This window comes from Numenius arquata, chromosome 6, assembly GCF_964106895.1.
Source record: "Numenius arquata chromosome 6, bNumArq3.hap1.1, whole genome shotgun sequence".
NCBI lineage: Eukaryota > Metazoa > Chordata > Aves > Charadriiformes > Scolopacidae > Numenius > Numenius arquata.
Genome location: NC_133581.1, coordinates 31,483,117 through 31,510,673, shown reverse-complemented (window position 1 = coordinate 31,510,673; position 27,557 = coordinate 31,483,117). Strand labels below are relative to the sequence as shown.

At 42.4% G+C, this 27,557-nt stretch overlaps 1 protein-coding gene across 1 annotated transcript in view; it reads left to right on the top strand.

Annotated features, from left to right (window-relative positions):
- SYNE2 (spectrin repeat containing nuclear envelope protein 2) overlaps positions 1 to 27,557 on the top strand; it is a 197,690-nt gene that overhangs the window by 131,198 nt on the left and 38,935 nt on the right. Inside the window, exons 79-97 of the mRNA XM_074149900.1 lie at positions 189 to 362; positions 1,333 to 1,464; positions 3,057 to 3,253; positions 4,536 to 4,668; positions 5,587 to 5,769; positions 6,202 to 6,348; positions 7,829 to 8,005; positions 9,737 to 9,892; positions 11,550 to 11,699; positions 15,008 to 15,178; positions 17,067 to 17,200; positions 17,498 to 17,702; positions 19,716 to 19,895; positions 21,375 to 21,503; positions 22,068 to 22,222; positions 22,562 to 22,709; positions 23,909 to 24,003; positions 25,367 to 25,601; positions 27,024 to 27,218. Coding sequence (XP_074006001.1) covers positions 189 to 362; positions 1,333 to 1,464; positions 3,057 to 3,253; positions 4,536 to 4,668; positions 5,587 to 5,769; positions 6,202 to 6,348; positions 7,829 to 8,005; positions 9,737 to 9,892; positions 11,550 to 11,699; positions 15,008 to 15,178; positions 17,067 to 17,200; positions 17,498 to 17,702; positions 19,716 to 19,895; positions 21,375 to 21,503; positions 22,068 to 22,222; positions 22,562 to 22,709; positions 23,909 to 24,003; positions 25,367 to 25,601; positions 27,024 to 27,218 — 3,096 coding nt within the window. The remainder of the gene's footprint in view (positions 1 to 188; positions 363 to 1,332; positions 1,465 to 3,056; positions 3,254 to 4,535; positions 4,669 to 5,586; positions 5,770 to 6,201; positions 6,349 to 7,828; positions 8,006 to 9,736; positions 9,893 to 11,549; positions 11,700 to 15,007; positions 15,179 to 17,066; positions 17,201 to 17,497; positions 17,703 to 19,715; positions 19,896 to 21,374; positions 21,504 to 22,067; positions 22,223 to 22,561; positions 22,710 to 23,908; positions 24,004 to 25,366; positions 25,602 to 27,023; positions 27,219 to 27,557) is intronic.

Sequence of the window (27,557 nt, the reverse complement as noted above, 5' to 3'; positions counted from 1 at the left end):
AATGATCAGTAATTGCCCATCTTGGGGTGGTGCAGAATTTGGGCTGAAGGCTCCTGAGTCCAGCTATGAGAGACCGTGAACTGGCTGCTTTTCTCAGTGAGTCTTCTCTGTCTTCTTCATTCTCCTGCTGTGGGTGTGTGATCTCTCTTAAAGAGCAAGCTTTAACTTGGTGTGGTTTTTTTTTTCAGGACTTTTTCCACAACCTCATGACCCGCATGGCTTTCATGCAAGCGTTTTCTGAGAAAGTGACTCCCTGCATCCTGCAAAAGAGGGAGGACTTCTGGAGAGAGCTGGTGAATGAAGTCAAGTTGCTGGAGCAGAAGGCCTGCCAGTATGGTATACACTTAGAGAGCCTGCTAAAGGTAATGAGTCAAAAGAAACCCAGAGTAAAAGCTGGAGCGAGGACGAGGAGTTGTGTTTAGGGGAACCCTTTCTGCACCAGTGATTCTTTGGCTGGTAGTTATCCTTTCTTGTCTCCATTGGACAGCAACAGCCTATTACTTGTTCTATTTGTGTCAGTAAACTGGCTTTTTTCCTTGAAAACCTCCAAAAGTGGACATTTCAACCCATTACTCTGACATGGGTGGGACTTTATGACTCCTTGCAGTAATTTTTGAGTGCCTGGACTGACAGGAGAGCCATTTAAGGCACAAAAATACTGGCGCCACTTTAAAATAAAACCTAAAAATTGATCTTAAAACACCCCTAGAGAATAAAAAATTAAGTATACTGCTTTAAAATAAGAAACCTTGAGGTAGTTGAAGTCAACAGGGAAACCCCTGTGAGACACCTGAAGGGGTGTTTCCCTAAGGGATGTTTCCACAGCCAAAAGCCCAGCTGAAGTGCCTCTACACGAATGCATGCAGCATGGGCAACACGCAGGAGGAGCTGGAAGCTACGGTGCTGCTGGAAAGCTATGATATGTGGCCATCACTGAAACCTGGTGGGGTGAATCCTACGACTGGAGTGTGGCTGTTGATGGCTACAAGCTGTTCAGAAGGGACAGGCGAGGAAGGAGGGGTGAAGGTGTTGCCCTCCATGTTGAGGAATGGATAGAGTGTGAAGAGATGTCCCAAAAGCTCTCCCTGGGGTCAGATGAAGAGAGAGTTGAGCTTGTGGGTGGGGATTCTGTGATATTAGAGAATAAATTAATTAATTAATCTCTGGTGAAATCATGTCTCACTTTAATATTTTTACACTATTCACTTATTTTCGTGCTCTGTTTCATTAAAATAAGAGCTGCTGGTGCTAGAATAAGCGTTAAGGCCTCAATCTGGCATAGCAAAAAGGCAGATAGATTGTGCTATGTTAATGATGCAATGTATTTTTTAGGAATGGATGGAATTTGATGATGAATGCGGAGTTTTCAATAAGGAGTTAGAGGCACTTGCCTCTACATTGCCTTCTGTGAATTTGGTTGAAGAAACAGAAGAAAGGTTAATGGAAAGGATTGCACTTCTACAGGTATTTATATATCTGTGTCTCTGACCGGTTTTCTTCGTGGATCTGTAGAGCTTTGTGTGTGAATGCAAGCTGAAAACTTTTAAAAGTAGCAGGAAATTGGGTTGATAATTTCAGCCAGGGGCTATAAGTTCATTTAAGTGGCAGTAATGACTACAGCTACTTTAGAACTTGGTCTTCAAATGCAGATATTTGGGAGAAGATAGTGTGCAGGCTACATGGGTCCCAACAACAGCTTTAGAATGAACACAGAACCACTTCTCTGTAATTCAGGAATGATTTTCATGCCATGATGTAAAACCTGTGAAGGGAAGAATCAACCTAGTGCCTTCAAATATCTGAACCCCTGGTTGCAAGAGAAGGTCTACAGATTTACCAGATGCATTTAAAATCCTGAGAATTCAAAACAATATGTCCTGATTTCTCTCTGACCAAAGAGAATAAAATTCCTTTTGTATAGAATGGCAAATAGGCTCCTGGTTTGTTCCCAGCTGCGTCTCTGATGGCAGAGCTACACCTTTATTTAGGACCTCAAGTCCAGTTGGAAACATTTTATTTATGTTTTAAACAGATTTGAATAGGAGGATATGAAAGCAGCCTTTATGGTTGTTTTATGAAATTAAGGAGAAATAGTGTTCAATAAACTTAATGATCTATCTTCAGAGAGTGCTCTGCATTCCTCACAGGTTTGACCTTTCTCGGTCTTTAGAGGGCCTACTCTATTAGAAATTTTTGAATTGAGTCTTTGGGTCTATATTGTGTCTGGTTTGATATTTAGATTCATAGACTATACAGGCAAAAAGGACAGTAGATATTTACAATCACAGTGGCCCTCTGGTGCAACTGATACGTGTCACACTGAGATGGGAGACATGCAATATTTCCATAGCTATTGATTGTGAAGTTTCCTGGTTCACTCTGTTTTTTTAAGGTCATAACTAGCTTTTCACTCTCAAGTCTTCGTTTATCTTTAAAGACATCAGAAACAAAGTAGTAAGGCTTTAGAAGATGCTTTTGGGGAGAGTCCCAGTGCTGGAGCTTCACAGTTTCAAGGACAGAGCAGAATAAAAATCTCTGGGGCTAAATTCCTGTGAGAGAAATATCCCTATTAATAATATTATACAAGGCTTTTTTGCCTGGAGAGAAAGAAAATACTTGCACATCACACAAATGCTGGTTTTTAATTTTTTTTTTAAAAATAGGAGCGAGCCAGAAGGCCCTCTAAGAACAGGAGGGCAATAACTTTCTGCTGAGGACCGTTGTGTTTGGACAATGCAGCCAGGTGTGATAGAGAGTGTTTGTCCATTGCTTGAGGTTTACACATGTCAAAAAAGCCCATCAAATCATAACACAGTTATTCTGATAATGTGTCTCAGTTACATTGAGATGAGTCTTGATCTATCCAGAGGAAACAAAAAAAATAAGCTGTGTCCCTTACACACGTAATGAAGTACAGATTCGTTCCATTTGGAAAATAAAAAACATGACACAGGAAATGTGAGATTAAGAAGTTAGAACAAATGGTAAGTGTTTTGCTAACTGTGTTTTCAGTTTTTAAAATATTATTGTTTTGCAAACTTCCCATATTCTGATAGCAAATCAAAAGCAGTGTTGATGAAAAGCATGCCAGGCTGTACCAGATGGTGAAAGAAGGGAAGAAATTGCTGACTGCTGTGAGCTGTCCAGAAATAAGAAGCCAGATTAGGAAGCTGGAAGAGCAGTGGTTGTCTTTAAACAAAAAAGTTGGCCATGAACTACATCGACTTCAGACGTTACTCAGACTCTTGGTCAGGTGAGTATTACTCAGAAAGCAAGTAGAGATATCAGCTAGAAATTAGTTTCTGACCTTCTGTAGATGTATTTTCTGAAATAATGATGATGAATCAATAAAAAAACGTAGCTCCCTTAACTTAAAAATGCGAAAAATAATTTAAAAGAAAAAGCAGTGATGATCAGAAAAGTGGCCTTTTTCTTCTGTCACTGTGTAGACAAATGCTTCACTTAATGCTTATTTTTGTAGGAAGAGTATTTTGCTTGCTGCCATTGCAAAGTCAGTGCATCTAGGTGAGAGTTAAGTGCATCGTGCTGCAGTTTGTACCCTGGAAGTGTACAAGCTCTGATCTTGGTGCCCTGAGCATTTTGGCCTGAGACAAATGCAAGCTACCCTTGATTCCCATGCAAAGACTTAATGTGTCTCTCTGTGCATGTACACTATCCACCTTACAAATGTTCAAGATGTGGCTGAGATGCTGCCTCAACTTGTGTTTCGAAGCTCTCCAAAGGGGGAAGGACCCAAGGATGCTCAAGGCTTTCACATGCCCCAAGGCAACTGTCAGTGCAGTCCTGGCAGTCGGATAGAGGCAATTATGCCTCAGATGGAGGCAAAAAATACAGCACGGTTCACCAGCTGATGTACCAAGCTCAGCTCTCTCTGCACGTGGTCTGTGTGCTCTGAGCTCAGGCTGGCTGGACCCATAGTGTGGACAGAACATGCCAGTGTGTTTGTTGGTATTTCCTGCTGTGTATTCTGCACTGTATCTTGCAGTGTGCATAATCCCCACTGGTGGTTTTGACCTTCAGCAAAGCTCTTTTACTGTGAGGGTGGCAGAGCACTGGAACAGGCTGCCCAGGGAGGTGGTGGAGTCTCCTTCTCTGGAGACATTCCAAACCCACCTGGACACCATCCTATGCAACCTGCTCTGGGTGGACCTGCTTTGGCAGGGGGGTTGGACTAGATGATCTCCAGAGGTCCCTTCTAACCCCTACAATTTTGTGATTCTGTGATTCTTTTCACCCATGCGAGCTTCTCATGGCAACTGCTGGTTGAATACAGAAAGAGGATATTTTCATGGAGAAAAAGAGCTGATAGGAAGAGTCTTGTGGGTACCTCAGCAGAACTGCTGTGTTGCACATCGATCCATGCTGTAGCCGTGCTTCTGCAGGGTTATATAGCTGCACAGCTGCCAGAATAGCACATGCCTCCTCACAGAGAGGAGGACAACTTGGAGGGTGAGAAATACATCTCCTAGTTGGGTCTAGGATACATGTTTGTGTGTTTTGTTTCTTCCTTGTAGCTACAACAGAGACTCGGAGGAATTAATGAAATGGCTGGATTCTGCTCAGCAGAGAATGAATTTTTGGAAGGAGCAGTCTCTCAATGCGTCACAAGATCTTCCTACCATCAGGGATAACATCAACAGCTTGTTTGTAAGTCATTTGTCTTTCCAGGTTTAAATAAGATGTTGTGACTTGAAGTGAAAATGACCCTTTTGAGTGTTTTTTGTATTTGCTATGACCCAGAAGGTGGCTACGTAATATAGCACTGAATGGCTGTGTGTCCCAAAGCCACCCCATTATCTGTGTGGGGAACCATGAGGGTGGGAGGCCACCAGAGACATTCCTTCAGATTGCAAGGCCAGCCACAGTGCATAAATCAGAACGGACTCCTCTTCGTAATGAGCTTCCAATTGCAACACATCGCATCCCAAGGAGGATCTCTTATGTACCTATGGTGTAATAGCACAGTTTCTGCCTTGCTCCTGATGCTAAATGCCAGATACAGAAGTTCAGCCAAGCCGACGGGTCACTTACTAACGGAATCTGGAGTGTGGGCTCAGGGAACAGGGGTGAAGACAGCTGGGCTGTAAAATGATGGTCAGGTAAAGTCAGGAAAGAGAAACATACTGAATTGCATTTCATGTCTTTGCCTGCACTCCCCGATGCTGTGCTTCCCGTGTATGACTAGCCAGGAGGTTCAGCCCCAGTGTGAGGCCTGACAGAGGGAGTCTTGCACAGTGGGGAAGTAAAGCATCATGAAGGTTGAACTGGTAGGTGTGAGCTGGCCAGAGACTCAAGGACCGGGGTTGCTCCCTCGACCTCTATGTGAAGCGGGGATCAGGATATTCCCAGTCCCTGTGGAGCAAAAGGTGGCATTCAGCATTGTGTCAAGCTGGGCAGAAAAATGCCTTACCTGCTGCCAGAACATGTTGAGTTTAGGTTTTCTGAACTTTACAAACTTGCTAAAATGTGTTTGTTGAGGTGGAACTTCCTGTGACTGAAAACCTGTTCTGTCTTCTTCGAAATATAAATATTTACCCTCTCTTAAATTTCTCCTGTGCCCCTCAGGCGTTCTCTAAGGAAGCTGATGAAAAATCTTCCCTGAAGTCATCTGTGGTGAGCACTGCCAACCAGCTCTTTCACGTTAAGCAAGCTGATACTGCGGCACTTAGGTCATCTTTGGCAAAGTTTGAACAAAAATGGGGAGAACTGATTACACAGCTCCCAGCCATCCAAGAAAAGCTTCACCAGGTGAGGAGAAACTCTGCTGCCATCTTTCAGTTCAAGCTAAATCGTTGCTTTAAAATGTTGCTGCTGGGATTCAGTTGGCTGCTCCATAAGGCCCCCAAAGCACCTCTTCCCTAATTAGCTGTCTTGCTTGCAGAATATCGCTAATATTGTACTGCAGTTTAATTATTGCAGTGTTCTTCCTGGGCTGTTTTGCACACATCTGTCATCTTTACAGTTTTATATGAAAGTCTATTACAATTAGAAAGAATTTTATTTCAAATTTCTGAATTCTCGAACTTTTCTTCTTTCAAGTTATATGCCCCTCTGGAGCACAGGGCTCACTTTCAGGTTCATACCCCAGTAACTGCAGCCTTTCTAAAAATACAGATGTCATCTTCCTTGATATTTCTTTCAAGCAGAGTGTAGAACATTCATTATATGCTCTACCCATAGCTTCAGATGGAAAAACTTTCATCGCGGGAAGCTATTGCTGAACTAATGACCTGGCTGGACCATGTGGAACAACAGCAGGGACATGAGGAGACAATAAATTCACAACACAACGCTGCCCAAGTCAGAAGCCTCCTTCAGAGTTGCAAGGTAAATGGAAGTTCTAAGTCCAGGCCTTCTGCAAGGTGTTTGGCTGTAAAAAGGATGGAAACAGCCTACAGGCACTGTCATATCCTTCCCCTTGCTCTCAGGAGGGTTCCTCAAACAGTCTCAAAGGTGCCTTAAAATCTTCCTTTATAAAAACCTTTTGCTTCCATGCTACACGAAACACTGCCTGCCCTACAATACAGCTACTGCCTGCTGTGCTATAATCTCCTTTTCCTCATGCTGTCCCATCTGTCTCGCTTGTTCTCTCTCTCTTACATTTAGATGATAAAATGTGTTGAGCAGGAAAGCTTTGCTTCCTTAGGAAGACAGACTCTGTGTTTGTGCTGTGTTTTAGTCTTGCCTTTTCAACAAGGAATACCTTGTAATGGAGCTCCATAATCAGGATCCATTTAACTAGCTAACAGGGTTTTGAATATTAAGTTTCATCAAAAGAGAGAACCTGCTAGGAAAGAGGGACAAGATGAACGTCACTGCAGAGAGAGAGGCTGCAGCAGGCTCTTGGCTCGATTCAGATGCTAAAGCTCCAATGGCATGGGCTGATTGCCCCAGCCACAGGAAGGATTCAAGCCATGCTTGTACTTTGTACCTCAGGGAACAAATCCCTACAGAGACGTATTTTGCTCTGCCCTTGTAGAGCTACTGTGCGGTGCACTGGGCTCAGACAGGGCAACAGTTCTCAGTCTACAGCTGCAGTTCTCAGGCACTTTGGTACTGCATATGAAGCAAGCATCAACGTAAGCATTTCTTTAGGAGTGCCTTAGTAGCAGATATATAACATTTTGGTCTATATCAGTTGGATTTGGCAGTTGGAACGTGTAGGTGAGGTGCTGGTTTTAACCCTTTGGATATTTAGAGAACAGTTTGTAGGCGTTCTTGTGTCTTCTGCGCTTGTCAGCAATTTGAGGATGTGTATCCTGAGAAGAAAGCTGGGATGAGGGTCACGAATTTCTACAGGGAAGCAGCTATGGCTTCAGTACCTCTACTGTGGTATTCCCTGGTGGTATTTTGTGGGTACTACTAGATACAATGAGGAGCCCTTTCCTCCTCTCTTCTCCTAAGACCTTCTGAAATAAAAAGACATTCCCTTATGTTGTCCTCACTTTGCATGTAGTTTCTCAGTGATCTCTGTGGGCAAGGACACTGGTGCTGGAGGACCATTATTCCTCCCAGTTCCCTGCTTCAGCAGTAGCCAGTTCTTAACCTTGAGCTACCCATGTAATGATAGTGATTTTCTGTAAAAGTTGGATGGATGGAAATAACTATACAAATATAGAATGGTAAAAATTGAGAGTTATCCCTACAGCCAGTTCTCTTTCAGAAAAATATTTTGGGCCATGGTTCAGAGTAAGCCATGAATGTCCCATAACTATGCCTTGAAGCATCTTTGGAACTGATTGGATTAAACTGCCAAACTAATTGTTTTATGTTTTTGTACTTTTTTTTTATTATTTTTCCCTTCCAGGAATGGAAGATGGAAATGAACTTTAAACAGTGGATGGTAGATTTTGTTAACCAGTCACTCTTGCAGATGAGCACTTGTGATGTGGAAAGCAAGCGGTATGAAAGGACAGAATTTGCCGAGTGTCTTGGAGAGATGAACCTGCGATGGCACAGGCTGCAGGCTTCTCTGAACAGAAAGGTTTGATTGAGTTATTATCGCTTTCTCTCACAACTCTGGTCTTGCCAGTGCTCTGTATTTTACAAGCAGCCTTTCTCCCCGAGTCTGAAAACACTGTTGAACAAAGTGGGGCTCCCTGTGCTCTCTGCTCTCTGTCCATCCTGCTGTCTCACGAGCAGCCTCTGGAGTGGTTTCAAAGAACACCAGCCATCAGGTGGTGGGAAGGCGTCCAAGCCTCAGCAAAGCCTGGGAGGGTAAACTCTCCTGTAACTTGCAAGGAGGGAAAATAGACAAAATCTGCTCTTCGTGACAGCCCGGAATTCCTCAAATGAGGATAATGCCTGAAGTGACATGTCAACAAAGACGACCTATATTGAGAAAACTGTGGAAAGGGAAGAATTCAGGGTAGGGTCTGCAGGGGAACCTGTTAGTGAAATCTGTTGAAGCCTTGGGGTGCTGTGAAGGTTGGGGCATTTAAAATCTAACAGGAGAAAACACCTAATGGTTTGTGGAAGGGAGAGGTGCTACACTGCTTGGTACAAGCCAGGCCCTGCTCAGCAAACACAGCACCAAAAAACCAAATAACGCCTCCACATGCCATACAGTGGGAACAAGAAATAGGGATATACTAATCTAGCACCCATTTTCCTGTTGTAGCATTTGGATTTGCCAAAAAAGTAATTATTAAATAAGTAGTGTTCACAGCCGTATTCAGATGGGGACATACGACCCTGCTGAAAAAGGCACAGCAGGGATCTGTTCCCAGCCCTGCTCCAGCCCTCGTGGGTCACTGGGTTACACTGTGTCTGTGTCCTCCTTCTGTAGTAATGAAATATGCTTTTCCAGTGGAGTGCTCTGAAGATCAGCAGCTGATAGGCAAATTCTACGTGTAGACTAACTAATACCAGCACATCTTCTGTGTTTCTCTGTAGAAAATCTGTTTCAGGCAGTCCCTCAGAATTGCTTCACCCTAGTGAGGCTAGAAATAGTCCATGTATCCAGAATTAGATGCTGGTGCTTGTGTGAGCCAATGCCCAGAAAAGCTAGCGTGACTCAAGCGATATGGAAAAGACCAGGGGAAGGTTAGCAAAATGCAAACATGAGGCTGCTGGAAGGAATCTCTTTACCAGCACGTTCCTCTTTCATCTCTGTTGCTCTCACAAATTTACAGGGCTTTGGGAGAAGCTGCCTTCCCTGAATCCAGATACTAAGACCACTGATCAAACAGAAAATTCTCCAAATTTTTCTGACACAGAAAGTCTTCCGGAAACATTTTCAAGGGGAAAATTCAGTTCCTGCACAACTGAAAGTTCCCATCATGGAATTTCAATTTTGTGGGGGAAAAAATTTATCTTCTCTAACCATTTCCAAGAAACGGCATTCTAGGACTTAGTGGATCCCCAGGGCCAAGACTGAAGATAGGAGACTTGAGGTCTCTTGCTTATTAGTAACTTCGTTAGTGAGTTTTAGGGAGAACGAGGTTTGCAGACTCCATATGAATGTGTCCACATAGCCTGGGGATCCCCCGACTTGTTAGGTCTGCAGGCTGCCAGCTCTAGAATCCAGACTGCCTTGTTTCCTTCCCTGGGAAAAGGTCAGATCCTAAAGAGCCAGTAAAACTTCTTAGCTTTTCCCCTCAAAATATTTTCTCTAAATAGTGTTTTCAGTGTAAATCTTGTAATCTCAAATTTTGTCATGGAAGGCAGAGCCCTGTTTCTGCCTGCCTCTAGGTTTAAGTTCTGTAACTTTCAGATACAAGACCTGGAGCACCTTTTGGAGGATATTACTGAAAATGAGAACAAAGCACAGACTCTGCGCAGCTGGCTGGAAGCTCAGAGCGGTCGACTGAGATCTTTACAAACCCCAGCAAGTCTGATCTCTGCACAGAACACATTAGATGATTGCAAGGTAAAGCATTATATGTGCGATATTACTCTAAAAAACATGTTTAGCATTTTGCTGAATCCAGACTAAAGAACTGCACAGATTTTAACAGAAAAAATATAAAGAAAATTGCCATTTCCTAGAAAAATAGTCCAATGTAATTTTAGTTAATGTAATTTCAGTTAAAGCATGGTAGGTTCAGGTGATAAAGAGCCAGATCCACTTTTAATGTGAATTGCTGTTTTATGTTTTTTCCTCCAATTGAAGATGCATCTGTTGTTGTTCTGTGGTATTTCGAGTGTTGTGCAGCAATATTGTTGATCTTATTCTAAGATGCCTCCAAAAGAAGTAGTTCTTAGTTCAGCACAGCCATGGCAAAGGCTATCAGTTCCATTAGTTTGAAGGGCTCTGTGGTGGAAGTGTCGTGGAAACTCCACAGTCTCTTTAGGAAAAATAGCAACTCTTTCTACTCTTGCCCTAGAATGTAGTCTCTCTGCACCGGCCTCAAGAATCTGGGTGTCCTTTGGTATTGTTGTGTTTTTCTAGGCGTCAGTTCCCTCAAAATTAGTACAGGTGCAGCCAGCTAATATTTGGCTCTTATTACTCTGACAGTCTGCTGTTTTCGTTCTGTACAGTGTTCCCTCTCTATTTTTTTAACGTGGGATATTTGTTCTTTCATTGCCATGGTTACATGTCTCTCTTGTAGTAGGCTGCTTTTATTGCCTAGAGTGGTCTGCTACACACCAAGTTACTTGTCTCTCTGGAGCACTCTGAAACGTTATCAAGGGGCCAGAATGGAAGAGAGACACAGGGTATCTTTGACTTAAACTAACCTGCCCACAGCAAGGTACAGTGCTAGGAAGCAGGTGACTAAAATGTTTCATTAAAATTAATTTGCTCAATAAAAATTAGGTCTGCTTTGAAAATGTTTTGGGGACAGTAGGTGGGGGAAAAACAGGTCATGGCTTTAAGCGTAGTATTATAGGAAAATGTTAGGGCCCGTTTTGCGTGTGGATATTTACTCATGTTGTGAAGAACTTACTGCTGAGCTTTCTCCAGCATGTCAAGACTAGCTTATGATCTTGCTGATTGTGTTAGGGGGGAAGTTATTCTCCTAGGCATCTCTATTGATTTGGGTGGGGTTTCACCCATGGGAGAAAGCCTCTGACTAAGAGAACAAGCTGAAAATAACTTTCCAGAAGCTGTTAGAACATCAGGGACCCTCTTGCTGCAAAATCAGTTCCTATTCAATCTAAATCCTAAATCAGTCTGCTGGAGCAGAGGAGGACCCAAATGCTAACCTGCCCAAGGAAAAGATCAGCTGCATTAACAGGAAAACTTTTTGCATCTGGAGAGGTACAAATGGTCACTGAGCAATTAGTTCCTGATGATTTCCTTTCCAAGCATGATGTCCAGTGCTTGTGCTGACACTAAATGAACTTATTCTAGCTCTACCTGCAGGAGACTGTCTAAAGCAGCTGCCGTCATTTTGAATTCCTGTAAAGCAGTTGTTCGGTATCAGAGTTGAAATGGTGGTGGGTGTTACATGGCTGAAGAATTACACAGAATTGGTTTTAAAGAAGGACTGTTTATCTAATCTCCTCACACAGAAGTTTTTTTCTATAGCCTCATTAAAAGGTATTATTTATCTTCCCTTTTTTTTCCTCTTTTTTTCATTTAGGAGCTAGAAAATCAACTCGCAACTAAATCCAAAATTCTTGATGAACTCAAACAGAGTTTGGTGTTGACTGGTAGCACAGAACAAACCCCAGAAGCTCTGTCTCTCGGGGCGGCTGAGCTTTGTGAAATGATGGACAGCATTGTAGGCCAGGTAACAGCCTTGTTTGCATTCAGATTCCTTCCAGTACGTATTCTTACCACCAGTGTTATTAATCTTCTTCATGGGATAACAGGAGCTGGTACAAAAAAGACACAAAGTATTCCTTGCTCTTAATCTTAACTTTCCTAGGAACTTCCTTTTAAGTCTGTAGCATAACAAAAGTTAATGTATTTCCAAGGTTGAGAGATGAAAAAGGTCTGATATCAAAGTAGTTTGAATACAGGGGGAAGAGGGACAGACCCCCATCTGCAGTTTAAGAAAATAAAGATATAGCACTGCTATTTTTCTGTTGAGCTGAAAATGGAGACCTTAAACTTTCTTACTCAATCTGCTTCTCTTTCATACCCTGGCCTTTCTCCCATGTAGTACGCTGGTGGAAGCTTTCTACTCATTCTCACTATAGCTTTTCCATTTCCCAATTACTTTTGTCCATGCACCTGGATTTGCTATCTTCAAATCCTGTGTAGTTTGCAGTTGCTTCAAGGAGAGTCTGGCAGATTGATTTCCCATGCAAATTGCCTCCCCAGCAGTTTGCATTTATAGTTAAACTATCTTTATACTTGGAAGTGCTCTTTTTATCTAGATGTAATTTATAGGTGCGGAAGATAAAATGATGAGTGCATTTATGGATTTAAATTTGTGATTAACTAGTGGTGTTCCCCAGGGGTCAGTACTGGGTCCAGTCTTGTTCAATATATTCATCAACAACCTGGATGAGAGGACAGAGTGTACCCTCAAAAAGTTTGCTGATGACACAAAACTGGGAGGGGTGGCTGACACACTGGAAGGCTGTGCTGCCATTCAGAGACGCCTGGACAGGCTGGAGAGTTGGGCAGAGAGGAACCTAATGAAATTCAACAAGTGTAGTGTCCTGCACCTGGGGAGGAATAACCCCACACACTGTTACAGGGTAGGGGCTGACCTGCTGGAGAGCAACTCTGCAGAGAAGATCCTGGAAGTCTTGGTGGACATCAAGTTGCCCATGAGCCAGCAATGTGCCCTTGTGGCCAAGAAGGCCAATGGTCTCCTGGGGCGCATTAAAAGGAGCCTGGCCGGCAGGTCAAGGGAGGTCATCCTCCCCCTCTACTCTGCCCTGGTGAGGCCCCATCTGGAGTACTGTGTCCAGTTCTGGGCTCCCCAGTTCAAGAAAGACAGGGAACTACTCAAAGAGTCCAGTGGAGGGCTACAAAGATGATCAAGGGAATGGAACAGCTCTCTGATGAGTAAAGGCTAAGACACCTGGGTCGGTTTAGCCTGGAGGAGAAAAGACTGAGAGGGGATCTCATCAGTGCTTATCAAAAGGGTGGCTGTCAAGAGGAATGGGGTCAAACTCTTCTCAGTGGTGCCCAGTGACAGGACAGGGGGCAATGGACACAAGATGGAACACAGGAAGTTCCATTGCAACATGACGAGAAACTTCTTTACTTTGAGGGTGGCAGAGCCCTGGAAGAGGCTGCCCAGAGAGGCTGTGGAGTCTCCTTCTCTGGAGATATTCAAAACCCAGCTGGAGCCATTTCTGTGCAACCTGCTGTAGGTGAACCCGCTTTGGCAGGGGGGGTTGGACTAGATGATCTCTGAAGGTCCCTTCCAACCCCTGCAATTCTGTGATAATAAATAACCATATACAGCAGAGGATTATATGTGATGCAGCGATTGTGTTTATAGTTGAGATTCCCTTACACTTTCTATTATAAACACCTTGCTTTTGTTCCTCAAAACTTTGTGAAACCTGAGCCCTTTTGCTTGAACTCTTCCACATGAGGTGTCGGTCCAGGATGGGTCTGCTGCTGCTTGTTTTAGGTTACCACAGAATTGACGTGGCTGTTTCTTACCAAGAAAGCAGAGAAAATTTTGTGTGTGTACGTGATGAAAGGTTTTCCTTCTGCTGTAGAGCTGGGGATTGATATTAGCAGGATTGACAGCCTAGTGCTTTTTTCTTCTTATTATCACCATAGGTCACATTAATTTTAGTATTTTTTGACTTAAGTATCAAACTTGCAAACTTCAGAATGCTCTTGCAGCCTAGGTGTCTGCATGTGCAATGAAACACCGAGGGCAGCTTTTTTCCCTCAGGTGACTGCTCTCAGCAGAGCTGGGCTGTGATTTCAAATATAGGTCTAAGGAGATGTGATACCTTGATTGTATTATCCATAGGTTGATCTCAAGACTGTGAGTCTGTGGCCCAGACACATTTCATAAGCACGATGTCTTTCCGTCTTCCTTGTGTGGTCAGTAATCAGCTGCAGGCTACAAAAAGCAAATAGAGATCCCTCCCACCTATACCATGATTCAAATGAGAATAGGGGTGATTAATCCACTTACTCCTCCATGCCTAGAACTAGGATGCTAGGATACAATGGTCCGTGCAGTCTATTTAGCATGCACTATGGTGTAGAGAAGTCTTCATCTTCCATTGTGTTGATGCATAGTCAGAACTGAAATCTGGCATCTGGCTTTGCCAGGTCCCGTGGAGACACACTTGTTTATTTGCCTGGTTTTCATGCTTTTCCCAAAGCATCAGGTACTGGCATGGCTGAAAATAGATATGGAAGCAGATGAATGTGTTGTCTAACCCATGACATGCCTTATGTATTTACCTGATATAGGAGAGTAAAAACGACAAATCACACTGAAGGAGGACTGTGTTTTTGTTTGCAATGTTTAGGAGCACGTGGCAAATGGAAACCATGCTTGCTCCCGTATAGATTAAACAACTGTAGTAATGAAAGAGACATAGAAAACAAAGAGGACATCCATGATTTAATTTTATATGAGAATCCCGAAGTTCCTAGACTGTGATTCAGGTGGGCTTGCATTATTAGAGCACAATGGCATAAGAGGGATGATAGTTCTCCAGAGTGTTGAGGTAGCATCTTCTTCCATACAAAACAATTTCTGTTCAAATTTTCATTAAAAGGCAGCTTGATCTCTGGATCAAACTATCTGCTTTCTAAGAAGACTAAGGCTCTCCACTTCCTCCCACTTTTGGCAGGAAGGAATAAGCAGTTCATTATTTCAGTACTTTTTAGTTTTTGGGGTGTTCTGGAGTTGTGGCTGACAGAACAGTGCTACCTTGAACTCTGGTTAAATTTTTATTTCCACGAAATTCTTAAACTTTACTCTAAGTGCTGTTTACTGCTTGCTTTGAATTCCTTACCAAGTAAGAAAATGCTCCAACGTGCAAAATTCTTCTGGATTGTCATGGAGTGAGCGTTAAGCTTAGATTTTTAAGTCACTTTAAAGGTGATTTATATATCAGGGCTACCCAAGAAATAGTAACAAAAGTGGTTCGTTTACAGGTTGCACAGTTAAAGACCTCAACGCAGTCAATACTGGAGCAGTGGAGAGTATATGATGAAGCTTATGCAGAAGTCAGCCTGCTGACGACAAGATATTTGTACTGCACAGACCAGTGCAAACGTTCTGTGGTATCACTGGAAGCTTTGGAAAACCAGGTCAAAACTCTCCAGGTAAAACTACTGAAGTTGTCTTATTTCCGTACTTCCTTCTGTGCCTTTAAACAAACAAACTCCACTGAAAAAACCACAGAAAAATTTTTATGAACAACATCCTCTTCATTATAGTGCCATTGAAGTCAGTGAGATATTTTTGGTTTACCTGCAGAGGCACTGAGGACTATTTTTAGACTTTTTACTTTATTTAGCACATAAGTTCAACTTTGATGCAAATTAGGTCCCAAGGTTCAAGAGAGAAGTACAGGGCAGCTGCTACCATGTCTGCCTTACTGTGGGCAAGCAGAGCCTCGGGTTTGGATTGCAAAGATCCCTTGACGTTTTAGTCTTCTGCACATGCTGAAAGGCATCCCCATGTGAAGCACCAGGTCCTCGTGCTCCCTTGCACCATAGAGTCCAGATGGACACGTGCACTCCACCACTATCCCTCATGCTAATGTCTACTCAGTCTATGTCTAATTCACATGGGACAGCAGGAAGTTTGGTTGAAAACACAGCTGGCAAAGGAAAACCTAATGCCATTGCTCTATGTTTTTGTCTAAAGGTTACTCACCATTCAGGGGAAAGATTTTAGTTCTTGGCTCGTTGGTTGAAAGGAAATTTACCCCTTTGCTTATGCTTCCCAGGGAAAGGCCCTGCCATAAGGCTGTAGTGTAACCTGGAAGGAGATGCTTGTGCATCAGTGCTGGGACTCAGTGCAGAAATGACGGGAACCTGGGAGAAAACTGGCAAAGGGACCATGTCTCTAGATCTGCGATTTGAATGCTCACCTTGGGGTACAATGTCCCAGTCACTGTGCCACTGACCACTCACACATTTTTGCATTCAAGTGTCATTTGCATTAAGGAATCTTTCCACGTATAAACAGCACTGGAGTCAAGGTCCAGGACCCAGGTCTCCTTCCCAAAATATGTGGCTCGGGTTGGATGGGTGCAGCAGCCTTGGGTCAGAGCAGGGGGATACCCACGCCTGGTGTTTACCATTCCTCCAGTGCAAAGTCAACTGTTGAGTCACCCTCTAGAGAGCTGGAGTTTCCTGCACAGCCTCTGAAAAAGGCTGAGCATAAATGCCAGGCGTAAACGCTCTGGGTCGTCCTGCTGCTCTGCTTGGCTGTTACAGAGTTGAAGTGGGGCATCTAGAGAAGGCCTCAGGCTGGCCCCGGGTCTGAACGTTTTCCAGTTATGGCTAAAATCCCCTTGCCTGGCTTTAAACGAGTGTTTAAGGGTTGTGTAAACACTCATTGTTTCAGTGTAAATAAGGCCCGTTTTGGTTTATTTTCAAGTTACAGCAGAAGTGGTGCAGGCCAGACTGAGAATGTAAATCCCGGCTACGTGTGTCTCGGCGGTAAAGCGTGTATAAGTGCTTTCCATCCTCACCTGGGAACACATAATTAATGGGAGGAACTGGGCACCTTCTTACCCTCCCTCCTTCCTTCACCTTCTTTATTTTTTCATCTGGAGCAGTTCACGGACACGATCCTTGGCAGGCTTCTGCCATGGCCTGTATCAGGAGGGGGAACATGCAGCTGGGGACAGGAGTTCTCAAAGCAGCTTTACTGCCAGTAGAAATTTCCCTGAAACAGTGGGTTAAAAATAAAAATGTTTTTGGTTTTGAGTGAATTAATTTTACCTGTTCAAGTCTGTGGGTTTGTTAAATGAGCTGTCTCTTTAAGAGTAAATAAATTACCTCAGTTTAAAATAGGCCTCCTGAATGATTGTTTTAGCTGAATGACTGTTTTAGCTTCCTTTTAGGATCAGGTGTTACAGTTTTCCACAAACATTTTAATCTGTGCTGCAAACGTGTGGCATTATTGCTACCAATCTACAGGGGAATCTATGCCTAGGTCATTCATCTCCACATCTAATTGCGATAATCCATTTTGCAGTCTCTTCAAGATGAGTCAGAGAACGCTGAAGAAAGTTGGGCCAAGCTCCAGGCTGCTGCCGGTAACCTGAAGAATAACTGCTCCCCCTCCTTTGCAGAGATTATTGAACAGAAGTGCACGGAGGCACACACTAGGTAAGCTTGGGAAAAAGACCTCCAGTTATTAGTATTTAAAAAAAATAAATGTTGCCGAGGCAGGACTTCAACGTCTGTCAGATTTTTAAATCTCACCCGTCTGAGGGTACCTATGTGAGGAGTAGCTGATACTACCTTTTTCGTGATGGACCAGAGAGCACAAAATGGTGCTGTGTCAGCGAGCTTTCAGTAATGTGGGCATGAATGCAAAGAAACTCTCACAGGAATCCTATACCAAATCATAGTATGGAGGAGAATCTACTAGGAAAATGCTCTTATCCTTTGATATGTTGGTAGGTGGAACTCAGTAAATGAAGATATCACGGATCAATTACGGGCACAGCAAGCAACCCTGCAGCTTTGGGAGCGCTTCAATACTTTATGCACTGAGGCAGCAGCCAAGTTACAACAGTACAAAGAGCAGTGCACTCAGCTCTTGGATGCTCACATGCCTGAGGATAACATGGTAGAAACCCTGGAGCAGAGGATACAGGATGTAAAGGTACACGAATATGTTTTTGCTGCCTGGTACAAACCACAATTTATTTTTGAGAAACAAATCAAAAGAACACTACCTTCCTCTCTCATCCCCCAAATCCAGTCAGTGGGAAACATAAAATCTGTGGGTTTTTCCCATTAACAGACATCTTTGAATTTCCTTTAAATGCTTTGACCAGATCCTGAGACCAAACCAAACTAGAGTTAGCATAGGATGAGAAGAGAGCAGACAGGAATGACCACATTCCATATCTGCCCTTTTCTGCTCTATGCAAAGGATCAGGCTGTGTTGGAAGGAAACATTAAACCAAAAATTATTTACTTTATGGGACACCGCTTGGGAGGAGAGATAATACATACTAGAACAATAGCTGGGGAAAAAAAAGACCAGTTTTCCAGAGCACAGGGACCATCTTGAGGTCTTCTACAGTCTGCAAATTGCTTTTATTTGGGTTTGGTACTTTTATTTGGCCTGGTCTGGTAAGGTTGCAAATTTCTGAGCTCATTAGATTATTCTAGATACTTCTGACTTTAGGCAAATGAGATCTCATGCTGAGACCACATTTCACTCTCTCAGGCAGCAAAGCTGTCATTAGGTTCTGACAGTTTGGGTTTCTTCAGACTACAGTAAAGAAATATAATAATCCTTATTTCACAACAGAACAATGATTCATCATGCTTTATGAACTTCTGACCACATACTGGAAGAAGTCCAAAGTACTCCAGTTTCCATGTGGCCAATTAAGAAACTTTACATTATGGGAAAGAGAACTCATATATTTCTTCCCATGTCAGAAACACCTGACAGCAGCAAACCTTAGACCAAAACTTCTTCACTTTCTTCTGATCTATTAATGGCTGTGACATAAATTCATTAATGTGTCAACAAAAAGGCAACACATTTTCTGGAAATCTTTGGGAGAGAGCTTTACACCTGCTAAGGAAGGCTCAACCACTAGAGTGCCATTAGCACTATAGATCCTGTCCTGGTTTGTGTGGGTTTTTAAACACACAATTTATTTAAACACAGAATTTATTGTGTTTTTTTGAAAGTGGTGAGTTAGAAGAATGGGAATCAGTGATATCGCATGTGAGTTATGTGTATTTGAAAACACATGAGCTTGACAAAACTGTATTTTAATCTCTCTAATCTTTTGCTCTAGTATGTATTAGGAAAGATTATGGTTTTATGGAACTCCGTTGCCATGATAAATAAAAATGAAGTCCTATCTAGAGAGTAAGAAATCAAAATGGATTATTTACTAAATGGCTGAAGTGGCAGTTTACAATATGATTCAGGAACTAAGAGCGATTTTGCTTTTTAGGGAAATGCCTCTGCTCTTTGCTATCAAACGAAAGTCTTTGATAATTACTCACAGAAAAGACAACATACAGTGGCAAATTCCGGGGGGGTTTTATGGCTAAAAGTGTAAATGACAGTTCTAGAAATAGGTACATTTCAAGATGACATCTTGCCATTCCTTGTCCGGGTCAAAAAAAAATATTCAAGTATTCTGAATGAGTATAAAATGACTCCCTTTGTTCTTGTACTGACTTCAGAGTTAAATTTTTTAGCATCATTTCTGTAGTAAAGGGGAACAAATAAAATGAAAACCTCAGTCACTAAGGGATCCAAAGTACCAGCATGTTTGTAACTCGATAGCATTTCTCATCTGCAGCATGGGCCAGTTCCTCCATCCACTGGTGTAAACCAGTTTTGTAGAGAGGAATATTCTGATTTTCTGCTATTCTCTGTAGCAGTAGTATCCCACTGCTTGAAGTCACTGGTGTTCCACTGAACTTTGTGCCTTTCCCAGCACTAGAGTCAAGGGATGCAATTCCCATTATCCTCCGAGTAAAAGACTGAAGCTTTCACTATAGCTGATTTTGGCTTCCGCAGGAGATCAACAAAAAGAGCTTAGTTACAACAACAAAAGATACTAAATGAAAGTGGCACATGAATGATGATCTGATTAATTTGCTGACTTTTTTCTTTTCTTTCCCCTTCTCTCATCAGAATTTACAGCATGGCCTTTATAGCATAGTAGGATGCCATGCCCGGATTTCTTTGCTGGCTGATCGGATAAAACAGCAGGCTGGCACAGCTGCACAAGACGTTCTGTTGGAGAAGCTGCAGCCGCTCGATAGAGTATTCTATTTGGACAAGATGTTGCAGGGAAAGTTAGATGAGCTTGAGGTATGTTTTTGAATATTAAATTAGCTGTCAGCATGAGGTAATTTCTTCATTAGAGCCCTGTGTGAGCTACCTTCTTCACTAGATCCTTGTAGTTCTTGAAGTGAAAAGGAATTTCAATAAAATAAGGCTTGACAGTATGATCAACTATGTAAAGAAATAATACACGAAGCCAGAGGGACAGATGAAGGAAGGGTTTCGCCCTTCTTACTTGGCTTCTGTCACTCTAACAAGCCTTTGTAAGTGGACCTATTGCAGTCAAGCAGTACGGGACCCTCAGATGATGACAGGTTGTTAGGAAACGTATTTTTATTCTGTGAACTTCAAAGTAAGTTGTAAACTTCTCAGCTCTGCCTTGGAAGAAGATGAAGAGCTTCAGTTTGCTTTGATAAGAGTGCACACAATATATCTAAAATAAAGCAGAAAACTGTGGTCATCTGATGTAATTTTGAAGACCAGATTCTCATCCCAGTTCAGGTAGAGTAGGAAGGAACCTGTATCCAGGTTTCCCCATATGATGCTCTGCTTGCAGGAGTGCTGTGGGATCGACTTCCCCTCTGCACAGGTATTCCTAAGAAAACTTCCAAGCAAATGTACTGCTGTACATTTACTGGTGTAAAACTAGTCTGTTCCTGTGAAAAAGTCTGGTTTCAATGAATTGTTCTGTTCTAAAGTAAACCCAAATTCATCAAGAAATTTTCAGCCAGCTCTATTTATGACTCCATCTACCAACACGGTTCAATGGCTGGAAGCCAGATATCTGTGAAGCTTACAGATTTCTCATACTCCCCGTGAACATCCCAGTCCATGAAAAATTTCATTTCTGGGTAGTCATTTGCTCTGGTGTAACCTTGTAGCGTTCCCTCAGAACTGTCTGTCTCCCCACACCAATTTTTGGCCGCTTGTTCCTTATAAAAATGTTGCTGTTTCAGTGTTCTTAGAGATGTGGAACTTAATTCTTGCAAGAAAGAAAAAAATCTTCCCCAGTGTTCTTCTTCCTGACCCAAAGCAACCAACCTAGTGAATAAAAAAGTTGAATTCCATCCCTAGTTACTTCTCTCCACAGAATTCGTGTAAGCTGCACAGCCTTGGCTGTAGACACACGGGAGCAAGCCCTGTGTGTAGCTCAAAGGAAGCTCATTTTAACAAGTTTCTTCCCTCTGATAAACTTAAGTTTTGGCTTTTCAATTTCACAATAAATCAAACAGCCCAAAGCTACAAAACGCTATTGCAGATGTTCCTGTTCCTTCCAGATAGATATTGAATATCTCAGGATTTCAAGATTCAGTTTCTTGCTCTCTGCTTTGGCTTAAATTTTTCCCTTATCCAGTGCAAACACTGAAAAGGTTCAGTTAATGAGTTTTAAATAGATTGTAATTTGAATTTAACAACTGTTTGTTTTCCTGACAATACTGCTTACTGCTCCTTTTTGAATATGTATATTAAATCATAATTAACATAAATATGCCATATTCACCCTAGTTCAATCTTTTACAACTGGAGGATTTCCAGAACTGCCTTGAAACGCTGGAGGGTCATGTCAAGAACTGCACAGACGCCTTCGATAGTCTCTGTCTAGAGGGAGAAACAGACAGCTCAGAATTGCTTGTGGTATGTTTGGATTCCCAAGTACAAAAAGATACATACTTAGGATTTAAGTGTCCGTAGGATACCACCTCTTGCCTACTTCAAGAAACTCTTTGTGTCCTAAGTATCGTAGCTATGGCACTTCCATCAGAGTAACTATCATCTCACCCAAAGCACACAAAACAATGATTTAAGTTCATAAAAACCCTAGATAGGCATTTGGCCTGCGATGCGTGCATGGAGGGGAGGAAAATCACATAGATTTGGGATTGATGGGAGATCTTTTTTCCCAGCTTTGCTCTGGAGATATGTTGTTGCCCTCAATGTAGGGTAGAAGTAAATCTGCAAATGCCAACTCTTAAGTATCTGTTCAGTGCTGTTGGAAAAAGGGGCCCTGTGTAAGGGAATTGTGTCTTTTTTGTTTCCTATATTCTTTGAAGTTAACACAGAAATGTTGGGTGTTTTTGAGTTAGCTTTTTCAAAGCATAATGTTCAGATGCTTCCCCCAGAAGAGGTTTCTATATTTCTTTGAAATGAAAGGCAGGCAGTATTGTTTTGCAATTAATTTCTTTTTTTTCCTACTTCCAGAATCACACACTGGAGCTTGCTGCTCTTTCTCCAAGCATAGAGAGTTTGAATGAAGCAAGCATTAAGCTGCCACTCAGCGACTTCACCTTGAAGAAAATCCAGAGCCTGACTCGGCAGTGGAGTCAGAAAACAGCAACTGCTCTTGAATGCTGCAGGTCCGAAATGCAAACAAAAAAATCACTACTAACCATTTCCTTTTCTGTGAGGAAAATTAAAACAAAATTAAAGCATGGAAAGTCTTGAAATCTGTTCTCAGCTTGCTCAGGGGATTTCCAAGTTGAATTCCTGCCCATTCGACTTAGTCAGTGCCTATTTGTATTCCAAGTCACTTGAAGCAAAAAATCTGGATGTTCATAGGTGAAGCAGGTAGCAAAGTGCTAAGCAAAACCTTACTATGTTAGTATTACTAACCACCAGCGTTAGACTGTAGGCAAGCACGGCCAGAAAAACAGCCACCAGCACAACAGTTTCTGATGATTTCTTTTGTTTTACAGTGCTCTTGAAGGAACTCAAAATGATGAAAAGAAATTTTTTCAGAAATGTGAAAGCTGGATGAAATTCCTAGAAAAAATGAAAGAGACCTTAAAAACAAATATTCCAGGACGTTTTGAAGAACTGCAGGAGCAACAGAGAGTATATGAGGTAAGGCTAACTCTAAAAATGGAAGCATCTTCTTGAATGGTGAAGGTGGGGGGAAATCACTAGAAAATACTATGTCTTTTGAAAGTAGATCTGGGCAGAGTTTTACAGAGCATTTCACTCTTGAAATGTGGCCTTGTACTCATTCAGAGGAAAAATTTGAAATGTGGAAGTCCTTTTTCAAAAGGGATGGATCCCTTTTTGCAGGGATCAGACCTTTAGGAGTGCATCCTCGAGTGTTGTGTCATGGAAATCCTAGATCTCTGCAACCCTGAGGTTACTTGCCTGTCTGCCTTTCCCAGAGCACTGAAGCCTGTGGCAACTAGCTAGGCAGTTTGCTGTCGATCTGGCAGGAACCTTACCAGTTCCTGGAAGAATTGTATTTAAAACAAAATGTTTTATTTTGCATATTTCCTTTTTGACCGTTTGTTAGATCTTGGTGGAAATCTGTTTCGCTGGCATTTTTCCAAACGCTTGCTACTTGTTCTAGAGAGATAGTACTTCACACATGTATGGCAGTGTCCATTCAGAGGAAAAGGTGCATGGCATGCTAGCAGTAGCATGTAGATGCAATTCTAAGCAAAGTGTCCATCTATAGACTTTGTCCTAGAGGCGGGAGGATGGAAAACCGACCAAAATACAGCAAAAAAAAACCAAACAAACAAACAAGTGGTAAATGCTAAACATCCGTTAGGGTGTTTGTGCTGCCACTAATTCCCACAGGGTGTTAAGTCTCTGCATGTTAGTAATATTCATTAGGGTCCAAAGAAAGTTATGTTCTCTCTTGTACTTAGACCTCTCTGATTCATTCGTTGCAATGAAATTTTTTATAGAATAAACTTCTGCTCGTTGTGATAAAGAGTAAATTCAGCCTTATATGTAGCTTTTTTTGTACCTTTTCTATGGGTTTCTCTCTAGATTGCATTTCTCATGAATGAGTCCAGCAAACTTCAGGCTTCAGATTACCTGTAGAATACAGTTCCTGATGGGTTCTGCTATCACATTTGCAAATTCCTCCTGGTATCAAAAAAGGGTGAAATCTTTTAGGATGCATTTGATACTAGCATTTGAAAATTGTAGAGCTTTCAGCATTTAAAATTAAATAAAGAGTATCACTCTGGAGGAACAGAACCAGCTTTCTGCAGAACCAGCAAAGGTTGTTCAGTGAATAGTTAAAACTGCTGTTCTCATGGTATTTTCAGATGCTGCAAACAGAGATTTCCATAAATCAGCAGACATTTAATTCTATCATATCAAAAGTTCTACTCTCCTTGGAATCTGGAGAAGCAGAGAAAAGGTAATCTATTTGGTTTTCTCCTTAAGATCTTGGTAATTCAGTGAGTATGCTGTTTTCCTTGGAGTTGAATCTTTGCTCTCGTGAGCTGTCATGAGGACATAAACCCAAATTCTTGCCTGCGTTCACTCTTTTAATAACGACCTGGCACCTCTTGCAAAAGAGTGAGGAGGTGCATTGAGAAGGAAACACAGTGCCCTGGCCAGACTGCATTTTGGATAGTAACTGGATGTTCTGCCTAAAAGATAATTGCTCCTGGACAGGAGGCTTCTATGCCTGGTGCTACCATACAGTCATTGAAACTGTAACTGTGATTGAGAAGTTACCTTCTTACAGAGGGTAATGAGGATGTTGCATGTGAAGGATCCTTTCTCTTTTCCTAGACTTCACTACTTTTCAAAGTGCAGAGGTGTGAGACTATCCATGTTGCCCTTGGCACACATGACAGGGCGTTGAGTCATTGGACACGTAACCCAAAACATATGGTGGCTAAACTTGTTTTTTATCAGTATCATCTTACACTTTTCTCTTAATCAATGTAGAGTGAGAAGCAGCAAGTAATATTTGTGAGCAGAGGTTTAAATGCCTCAGGCGTTTCTGCTGTCAACAACTTACCCTTCTCTGCCGCAGCATGCTGCTTCCAGAGAGAAGGCAGGACAGCGTGTGCGCTCCCCTCAGCCATTCCATAGTTTGACTTAAAGCTGCCAGGGAAGGTAGGGCTCAACTAAGCAAAGCTGCTGGATTTTGGTGTTGAAGCTAGCCCCACAAACACAGGTGTTTGCATAAGAGCTAATCTGTGGGCCATGGCCTCCTGCAGAGGAGCACAACTGATAGATGTTGGTTGTCTTAACCACTCCAGCTAGGTCTGCTGGATCATCTAACCATGTTGTAGGAGAGGCCAAAAAAATGCTTGAATGGGTTCAATAACAACACTGAGGCTTTTCACTTTGCAGTTAGGTCCATCTGCTGTAGGATACAATGATGGTCGAACTGCTTGCAGCCTTGCAAGCCTTACTTGCTTGATAAAGGTACAGGTCAGTTTTGCAGCATAATCAGAAATCTTGCCTCTCTTGCATTGACCTCCTTCAGAGAAGTGTTTAGTGCATATTGTTTCTGTGGGTGCTGTACTATATATGTTGCTATACCACAACAACAAGAAGAGCTTGCATTATCCATTCCTGTGTCACATAAAAGGTTTTTTTGATTGCTTAAAAGGTGGAATACAGAGAGCAGGGCTTAGCTTAGGGCTGCATAGAGCTTTTGGCATAGTTGGAATACAATATTGCAAATGGAAATCCATCACCGTTATTGTAAAATGCGGCCTTGAGGTCAAAATGTGTTAACACTCAACACTTGTCATCTTCAGAACAGAGTTTATTTCCAAGTTCACGTTGCTGAAGGAGCAGTGGCAGAATGTTATCCGAATGGTTCAGCAGCAGAAGAAAGATATCGATGGACTTATGAGCCAGTGGCAGCTCTTCAGGAGTTCCCTGCAGAGTCTCAGCAGATTTCTTGCTGATACAAACAGCTTCATCACAGTTGTGAAGAGCAAGGACTGCTGTAGCCCTTACCAGCTTAGAAATCTAATTTATGATGTCAAGGTACTGTATTTATCACTCCAAAATCTAAGATCTGTGTGGTTTTTTTTCTCAGACTGAAATAACTTCTGCCCGGTAGGGTACAAAGCTTTAAAATCACGTGCTTTTGGGGGAGAAAAACAATTGCTCACCCTTTTTCTTAAAGCTGAGTACAGATGAGAAAACAGTGATATTATGAAAGGCTCATTACGCTAGGAAACTTCCTGGTCGATGTTGTCATTTAGTAGCCTTGTATGCTTTAAAAATATTACTGGTACGAACATGGAAATGCAGGGTGCCGGGGAGATTAGGTGGGAACCCTGGTCAGCAGGTATCCTCTAGGTCTGTATGCACCTTACTGACACGGCTGCTGACTGTAGGCCTTGCAGTTTGCCTGAAGGAAGCAGGCACATACACGGCAAGACAGGTCATATGGGTCCTGTGTGTGCAGGGATGGGCAGGAGGTGCCAGGAGCAGAGGATACAGCACTTGTAAAGGGGTCTGTCCTTGGAGCCACCTCTCCAGGATACACAGACCTGGGCAGCAGTTCTTCAGGGTGGTGAGTTCTGCATTTTATGTGCAGTGGAAAAAAATATTTCCCTTTGTTCATTTTGGGTATTTTTGTTTTCCATTTAATTATGCATCTCTTTGTTTTACAAGTAAGTAAAAATATGCAGTGAACTTTATGGTTGCTTATGGCAATCTAAAACCTTTCAAAGATACATTTATTGAATGCTGTTTGGATGGTCCAAGGTTTATTGAGTTCCCACACACCTAATGTTGATGGATTAACACATTACCAGCATTCCATTTGGCGCTTGCCTTATTTATTTCATCTTTATTTTTATCTGCTGTGTAAAGGTGATTTTCAGTAGATTTTACAAGTTAGTGCTCGTGCTTTTCCTTAGTGAGAAAAGCCAGAAAGTCTTTTCCCTCCTACCGCAAATTGCCCTTCCCTCCTGCTCTTGTTTTACAGAAAGAAACAATGATCCTATGTGCTTGCATTATAGACCAATTTGTACTGTAGGCAAATTATTATTGATGGGTTATTTCACTTGCAGTATGTGACGATTAACAGAGCTGTTATCTCTGAAAAAATTTGTCTCAGTTGTTGATGCTAGAGGTGCTAACAGAACTGGTTTTTCTTTCATGGTAACTTGACAACTGAATTTCCATCTTTTTGTAAGTCCTGCACTTCCACTCTATAGATTGTCTGTAAAAAGCTATTGTAGAGTTTTATAGATCAGAAAGAATCTGATTTTCCTGAAAGTAAAAAAGCAAATAAGAGAAGACCTATTCGTTACTCTTTCACGAATGTGAACGAACTAGTTCCTTGTAACTCCCTTTGTGAGTCTTTCTCCCAAGTGAAATGCCAGGAGTGCACTTCTAAAGCTTGCTAAGAACAGTTTAGAAACTTTAAATTACTTTTTTTTTTTTCTTTTAAAGAGTAAGGCAGTGATTCTTCAGAGGTGGCAAGCCATGTACTCTTTAATCATCGATGTTGGGGAGAAGTTACGTATTGTCTCCGATCCCGAGACCAACGCTGTTCTCCAGGAGGAGCTCAGCCAGTTACAGCAGAGTTGGGGGCACACCCAGGCCCTGCTGGAGAAGGAGAAGATGCACCTCAGCAGCACCCTAGAGGTAGATGATGCCCTCCCCAGGGAGGAGTGGTACCTGCTTCTCTGGCATTGGGTCTCAAGAGCTTCCCTGCCCCACCGGTCCCCAGGGCTGAGCTCTGCAGCGACAAGGGAGATGCTGAGCTGCTGCTCGCTGCAGAGGGATTCTGAGGGAAGTGCCCATCATGTGCCATCAGGGCTTGCGGGAAGCTAAAACTGTGGTCCCCTGATTCTCCAAAGGAAAATGGGGTTGATATCTGTTTGTTGCTACAATGGATATTTTCCCGCTCTAATTGTTACCATGCTCCCCAATTTTACCATGCTCCATACCAGGAGCTTTCTCCTGCTTTGGGCTGTGAAGCCT